We start from the raw sequence: 8,081 nt of genomic DNA, 5'->3' as shown, positions 1-8,081 counted from the left end.
TTCTAGACATTCTTCCTCAAACTCCAAGACCTCTCCCCCGTCATGACTGTCCCTGGAATCATCTCCGGCTCCTCCGAGGTAACTTCTTCTCCATGTGAGAGGAAGATCATCGTAGCCAACACGTTACCTCTCCAATCCAAAAGAGACGTTGAAGCCGGTAAATGGAGTTTCTCATGGACGAAGACTCTCTCCAACTCACAGATGGTTTCCCTCCAGAATCAAAGTTCCTCTACGTCGGCTCACTCAACGCAGACGTTGAACCAAACGAACAAGAAGAAATTTCTCAAAAACTTCTAGTGGATTTCAACTGCGCCGCGACCGGAGAAGAGACCAGAAACTACGCAAAGCTTGGTGAGGAAGAGCAAGTTACCGTGCTGCTCGTGGCTTCGTATAGATGAGTGTATTCTTAGTGGTTTCTAGATCACATCATTGTAGATGATGGCTAATCCACGAAAATTGTAGAATATGACTGGATATATTCTTTATCCGGATAACTCATCACATTTCCGGTTATATTCGGAACTCACAAACATTGAAATATCAGTAACAAAACAATATTTAGACTGGATATTCTTTATCCGGTTATAGTCAATGTCTTGATTATTTACATAGTATTCTAAATTATTTTACATGGAGACTGTACATTAATCATTTTTTGAAGATTTATATTGTCAAAGACCATATATGGTCATTATTGGTTTTACATGACCGTGCTGTTCGATCCAAGTGGTTTTTCCAAAAGAAATCCATTAATATATAATTTGAGAGCTTGTATATAGTCAGTCATCGAACAAATGATTACTTTTCGAATAACATATATTGGACTATGATTTTAATATATATTGTTATATAAATGGTTTTAAAACAATATAACACGATACACACATATTAATATATAGCTATTATTAGATCACCCTAATTTGGGGTCTTATATTCCTGCATAATAGTTTTCGTAAAGTATAGTCTACTAAGTTTCTTTCCCACTAAAATATCATTCATTCTTATTCTTCATATTAAATGATTGATTGTTATTTTTTGTTGTCAGAATAATTGTTTAATAAATCGTTTTTTTCTGAGAATTAAAACTTATACCTCCTATAATGTGCAATCTGCAAGAAATTACATAGTCTGGGATTCAAATCCTAGATCTTGATGTAGAAAAAACGATTAAAAAACATTTCTAACGCTGTCAACAAAACACTAAACCTTAAATACTAAATCTTAAACCATTGGATAAACCCTAAACCCTTGGATAAATCTTAAACACTATACACTAAATCTTAAAAATACTAAACCCTTAAACCTAAATCCTAAATCCTTGGATAAATCCTAAACCCTAGGGTTTATGGTTTACCCAAAAGTTTAGGGTTAGGTATTTAGGGTTTAGGGTTTAGTGAGCTTGTGTATAGTCAGTCATCGAACAAATTAGTACTTTTCGAATAACATATATCCGGCTATGATTTTAATATATATTGTTATATAACTGGTTTTAAAACAACATAACCGGATACACAAGTATTAATGTATAGCTATTATTAGATCACCCTAATTTGGGGTCTTATATTCCTGCATAATAGTTTCCGTAAAGTATAGTCTACTAAGTTTCTTTCCCACTAAAATATCATTCATTCTTGTTCTTCGTATTAAATGGTTGATTGTTATTTTTTGTTGTCGGAATAATTGTTTAATAAATCGTTTTTCTGAGGAATTGAAACCTATACCACATATAATGTGCAATCTGCAAGAAATTACATAGTCTGGGATTCGAATTCCAGATCTTGATGTAGAAAAAACGATTAAAAAACATTTCTAACGCTGTCAACAAAACACTAAACCTTAAATACTAAATCTTAAACCATTGGATAAACACTAAACCCTTGGATAAATCTTAAACACTATACACTAAATCTTAAAAAGACTAAACCCTTAATCCTAAATCCTAAATCCTTGGATAAATCCTAAACCCTAGGGTTTATGGTTTACCCAAAGGTTTAGGGTTTGGTATTTAGGGTTTAGGGTTTAGTGAGCTTGTGTATAGTCAGTCATCGAACAAATTAGTACTTTTCGAATAACATATATCCGGCTATGATTTTAATATATATTGTTATATAACTGGTTTTAAAACAACATAACCGGATACACAAGTATTAATGTATAGCTATTATTAGATCACCCTAATTTGGGGTCTTATATTCATGCATAATAGTTTCCGTTAAGTATAGTCTACTAAGTTTCTTTTCCACTAAAATATCATTCATTCTTGTTCTTCGTATTAAATGGTTGATTGTTATTTTTTGTTGTAGAAATAATTGTTTAATAAGTTGTTTTTGGAGGAATTGAAACCTATACCACATATAATGTGTAATCTGCAAGAAAAAACGATTTAAAAAACATTTCTAACGCTGTCAACAAAAGACTAAACTCTGAATACTAATTCCTAAACCATTAGGTAAACGTTAAATCTTTGGGTAAACCCTAGATCTTTGGATAAGTCTTAAATCCTAAATCATTAACACTAAACACTAAATCTTAAAAACTGTAAACCTTTATTCTTAAATCCTAAACCCTTGGATAAATTATAAACCTTAGGGTTTAAAATTTACTCAAGGGTTTAGGGTTTACCCAAAGATTTAGGATTTAGTATTTAGAGTTTAGAGTTTAGAGTTTAGTGTTTAGAGTTTGAACTACAGTGTCTAGAGTTAATCTTAGGATTTACTGTTTAAAATTTGAGGTATAAGGTTTAGGGTCCGGTAACCTTTATGTTTTCCTGTAACACTTTTGTTTAACTTCATTGTCTTATTCTATTTTCAAAAAAGATACTACCAAAGATTATACATGCCAAATTGAGTTATTAAAAAAGATTACACATGGCCAAATTGAGTTGTGCTACTATATAACTTTAGTACTCGTTAATCTAAGTGGTTAAATCTAAAACTATTTACTTACTAGTTTGAAGCCGATTATTAGTTGAATAAACGGGATATAAATTTTCATAGTCATCTTACAATTGACAAGTTAAACATATATGTTGATTCATCTTTTTTGATAGATAATATTGAAGATGGATACTGAAAAAAAATATTCAGTTATTTAAATAATAGTACTATTTGTTTGAAATTCGTGACATCGAAGTGTTTATGGGAGAACTAAAACCAATATCTTTTTCGTGGAACACTCAATATCCAGCTTTTTTTTATTAATGAACAGTGGTTCAGCTTACTGCACACACCAACTTTTTGAAAATATATGAACACTATTCCTCTTTTAAAATATTATTGAAATACTTGGTAGAGACGCATGACAACAAATGTTGTGATGTATTTGTCCATATGTTCACTCGATTTTCAACATGTCACTTATCAAACTTAAAAGAAAATAAAAAATCATAAACCGGTTGAGAGGAAGAGATAATAGGTAAGGATGTCAAATTGTCTCGAAGCTAAGTTCGTCATTTTAGGTCTGTGTTCCTACATGTTTGCAAATTATTAAAAACAATGCACACTTATCTAATTTCCACTCTTATTTTGTATATTCACCTAATTGACCATTTTTTTTAATCAATAGAAAAACACTTTATTTTTATATAATTAGAAGAAAAGAGAAGCACAGAACAAAATGAATAATAATAAGTAACACGTGCGAACATACATTACAAATTTACCCTTGACTCTCTAAAAGCTAGCCTTCCTCAGAGACGTGAATGTAACGGAGCTTCCCAACGGCGACGAGCCAACCTCAATATCAAAGGAATCATACCTCCTGAAAATCTCAATCAAAAATAACCTCGCCACCAAAACAACAAAGTCCTTACCGGCGCACTGTTTATTCCCCACCGTCGGATTCTCCGTCTGCGGACCATTCGACCACACCACATGCTGCAACAACCTCTCTCCTTCCTCTCCGAGAAATCTCTCCGGCACAAACTCCTCCGCTCTTTCAAATATCTTCGGATCCCTAGTCGCAAGCGGTTGATATCCATAAAGCATTTCTCCAGCCTTGACTCTAAACGCCGCGTCGTGGCTCTCGATCACGAAATCCTTCTTAGCACGAGCATATTGCGCCGGAACCGGCGGTTCGAACCGGAGACACTCGAAAACGACTGATTTCGTGAGCTCCATCTGCTCAATCCCTCCCATCGTGAGCTCTCCGCCGTTGGATTTGATAACAGATCTTATCTCCTCTGCTAATCGGATCTGGAGTTTGGTACCTGCCCGCCCGACCCGTTTAACCAGATTCGAGAACAGAATTTTCATCCCTCCCCACGTGTTGAAACACGTGGCGAAGAGAAGGTTGTGAGCAGCTTCTTCTCGCGAGATACCCAATTTCTCAGCCTCAATTAGAATCTCGCCGGAAGATTCTAGGAAGAACTCGTAGAGTCTCTGGTAATCAGACTTGATTAACGCCGAAGGTAACCGGAAAGTATGGAGAAGAGGATCTTCTATGATTGACGGTAGCCCGAGAGTCAACAAAGGATGGAGATTGAAGAAGACCCATTTCGTAATCAGACTCGGCGCATCGGATCCAAGCTTCGTATCAGCTGGATTCTTCCCGTACATAGCTCGAGCCAAGAAATTGAAAGCTGCTGCGTCACCGGGACCACCAAAATCTGCTTTTCCGTTGACGGCGAGCTCTTTCTCAATCGAATCGAAAAGCTCTGAATATGTAGCTTTAAACTCCGGGAAGATTCGGTTTCGGGAGGATTTGAGTAGATGGAAGAGTAAAGATTTGAGCTTGGCGTGATTCGGCTCCGACGGGTCCAGGTATGATAAGATACGGTAGCCTCCGGTTAGCTCCGTCGAGGGCATGTAAGTTCCGGTGAAGAGATCTTTTTTCTCGACCTTATCAACATCGAACAAAACCGGGAAGCTTTTTCCGTCGAGTAAAGCAACGACTTGGGGATTGTCGGCTATGAAACCTCCTGGTGGCATATTGACTCGAAACACTGTGGAGTTGTATGTACGGATTCGTGATTTGAAGAACTCCTCGGGTTTTTGCTTGTGGAAGTAATCGTTGCGGTCTTTTAGTGGACCTATAATTGGTAGACCGTAGCTTCCAGGGATGGTTCGGATCGGGAGATCTTTGGATCCGGATCCGGTGCGGGTCTCCACGGCTAGATCAGGAGGAGTCTCTGACGTTGAGGCTTTGATCGGACGGGTTAAAACTCGAGTCGAGGAGAATTTTAGCGGCGTTGATCGAGCGGTGGTTGTTTGGTGAAGCGTAGCGTGAAGAGAAATAGGGAAAGGAGGTGAAGGAGAGGCCATTTTTGTGTGTTTGAGTACTGATTGGTTGTTTGTTGTTGTGTAGAACTAGTAGCGAATATAAATGTTATTTATAAGGAAATGAGGTAAACGAGATCTATTCGTAAGATTATCTTTTCGGATATAGCAATAGCAGATTGATGACTTCTATTGTCTATTGGAGTCTCTGACCACCGGCCGAGCTGGTATATTCAAATAGCCACGTGCTTTGACTGCGTTTTTCTTTATAAAAGTTGTTGCTTTCCTTTTTCCGGCCAACTTAAATTATTTATTTATTTATTTATTTATAAATCTAAAATCTATGTATATAATATGATGTTATCTCAAAATTAGTCATTATGCTGTTTTAGTCTTTATTCCAATAGAGTTAAATAGATTTTGAAACAAAAATAACTCATTTGTTGAAAAAATCAATCACAAAATAAAATACCAAATCACAAGGGGATCGAACAAACTCGATCACAAGCGGTAGCAACAGTATCATCTATTATGGTTCATGGAAAAAAAAATTATTTTCAGGACAAAGTATGTATAGCACCATGTAAGGTTTTGACGGTTCGATGGGAGCAAGAAATACAAGGACAAGTCAGTCACCACTTTACTCGGAAATAGAGGCTCTGATATGGACAACGAAATGTATGCGGAATCTAAGACAGTTTACTGTTACTTTTGCAACGGATTGTTCACAGTTGGTAAAAATAGTTTTGGAACCAAAAGAGTGGTCAGTCTTTGCAAGTTATTTAGAGTACACAAAGATCCTAAAGAGAAGTTTCAGTAATTCGGCAATCATCCATATACCACGGATGCAGAATTCAAGGACGGATAGTCTTGCATGTAGTGCAAAGAAGCAATCATCTTTAGTTGTCCATATGGATGAGGAGCTTCCAGTTTGGTTTGCATAGTCTGTATGTATATGTTAAGTTGCTGAGTGAATAAAATAAAATAAAATAAAATACCATGGCGCAAAAATTAAAAAACACACAAAATAATATAACAACCAATAACAAATGTATATTCTTAACAAAGGGTGTGATTGGTAGTTGTTGTATCTGCTGTACACAGCTCCATGTATTTCTACAGTACTAAATTCACAGTAATCAAACTTTAATAAAAAAATTTAAAATCACTAACTCTTGAAATAACATATACAGCTGTACAAGTGATCTGCAGAACTAAATATCCACATCAATTTTTTGGGGCTTTCCATACAATTATACAATAATAAAATCTAAAGACAACAAAAAATCAAGAGATTATTTTTTACAAATTTTTTTTTAAAGATACAACCATTACCGATCAGACCCAAAGAAAACGTAATACAGCCATCCATAAGCAAATACTACCATTTTGTAGGCTTGAGCTGGTCGTTTCAATAATTTTTCTATTTACAAGTTTTCTTTGAAACAAGGCTGATGCTTTGTTAGTTTGCTATGGTCGGCATTTGAACGGATACCGCTTAAATCAAGGGGTTATTTGTTATCTGTGAGTGGATCAAACAAAAATTGTTATTTGTGAAATAACCAAAACAAAAATAAAATTAGTTTCTACAGAGAGGATAAAGAGATATAGGAAGAGAAAAAAAAAAAGAGAAAAGAGAATTTTGATTAATTTATGAATTTTGATTTTTCTTGTAAATACTTTTTTTGGTAAACTATTTTTTCTTGTATGTTATTGGGTGCAATTTCTGTAAAAGCAGTGACAAAATAATAATAATAAACCAGTGTCTTGAATTAACAAAATTTTCTACCATGTATAAAAAGATTCGAATCTATGTTAAAAATGTTTTTTTTTTTTTTTTGAAAAAAGGGCATATGTTAAAAATGTTCGAGATAAATCTTTCAAAATCCCACTATCTATTAATGGATTACTTTTGTATTTAAATCTAGCGAGTGTTGGTGCTCATTCACTCATTGAGTAACGTTTGTTGCTCATTCAATTTTTTGAGTAACGTATAATTTAAAAAGCAATTTTTGTGTGAAGTGTAAATCATATGATTCGGTTGGATCTTTTTGGCAGATTTGTTTTGTTTCAAAAAATTGGGTAGTTTTTTTTAAAAAATTGGAGGACATCTTGGAATTGTTTGTAGGTTAGGTTTGGATTTTGTTTTGAGATTTTTTGGGCAAAAGTTGACATTTTGTAATTATTATATATAAATATTGAAATAAGTTATATAATTGTATTATTATAATAAAATCAACCCTACACGTTTTATTATACTAGATATCTTTTTTTTGACAACATAAAAAGCTAAAGCCTATGAGACCACCGGTTCAGATAGTCAAACCGGAGGTAAAGAATCGATATATAGCATAGCTGAAGGAGAACTCCTCGCACCACGTGCAAGCTTGTCTCCCATTGTATTTTGTGCCCTTGAGATATGTCTGATCATGAAGTTGGGGAAGAAAGTCTTACTGCAGCAGAATTCTTCCATGTGTGTGGCAAACGCCGGCCGTTCGTCGGGTGAGGACACCATCTTCACTAGTTGAGAACAATCCGTCACAAATACTCCGTCTGAGAACTGCAGGGTCTTCATGCACTCCATCACCCAAATCAGTGCTTTACATTCAGCATGTAAAGGTGATAGGCTACGTCGAAGGTTCATTGCGCCCATCATTACGTCCTCTGAATTCATCTTCCAGCAATACCATCCCTGGCCTGTGAAAACATCTTGTTCTCTCCATGGCCCATCAATATAGCAAACTCGAGAGAACCCCCGTGTCTGCCAACTCATATCTGGCGGAGTAAATCCATGTTTCTCATGTACCAATAGTTGGGCCTCAGCCCAAAGTGATCCTTCAACTTCTGCTCTACGCAAAATTTCTT

General features: G+C 35.4%; 1 protein-coding gene across 1 annotated transcript; it reads right to left on the bottom strand.

Annotated features, from left to right (window-relative positions):
* Positions 1-3,561: 3,561 nt before the first annotated feature.
* On the bottom strand, positions 3,562-5,600 carry LOC106446379 (allene oxide synthase, chloroplastic). Its single transcript, XM_048747549.1, has one exon. It carries the CDS (start codon positions 5,259-5,261, stop codon positions 3,672-3,674), a length of 1,590 nt encoding a protein of 529 aa, XP_048603506.1. The 5' UTR covers positions 5,262-5,600; the 3' UTR covers positions 3,562-3,671.
* Positions 5,601-8,081: the final 2,481 nt, after the last annotated feature.

The sequence above is a fragment of the Brassica napus genome, chromosome C2 (genome assembly GCF_020379485.1).
Source record: "Brassica napus cultivar Da-Ae chromosome C2, Da-Ae, whole genome shotgun sequence".
Classification (NCBI taxonomy): domain Eukaryota; kingdom Viridiplantae; phylum Streptophyta; class Magnoliopsida; order Brassicales; family Brassicaceae; genus Brassica; species Brassica napus.
Note: the sequence above shows the minus strand (reverse complement) of the source record. Positions and strands in the feature narration are given on the sequence as shown.

What these genes read in the sequence shown, in the direction of transcription:
- LOC106446379 (XM_048747549.1), bottom strand. Translation starts at nt 5,261, where the DNA reads ATGGCCTCTCCTTCACCTCCTTTCCCTATTTCTCTTCACGCTACGCTT.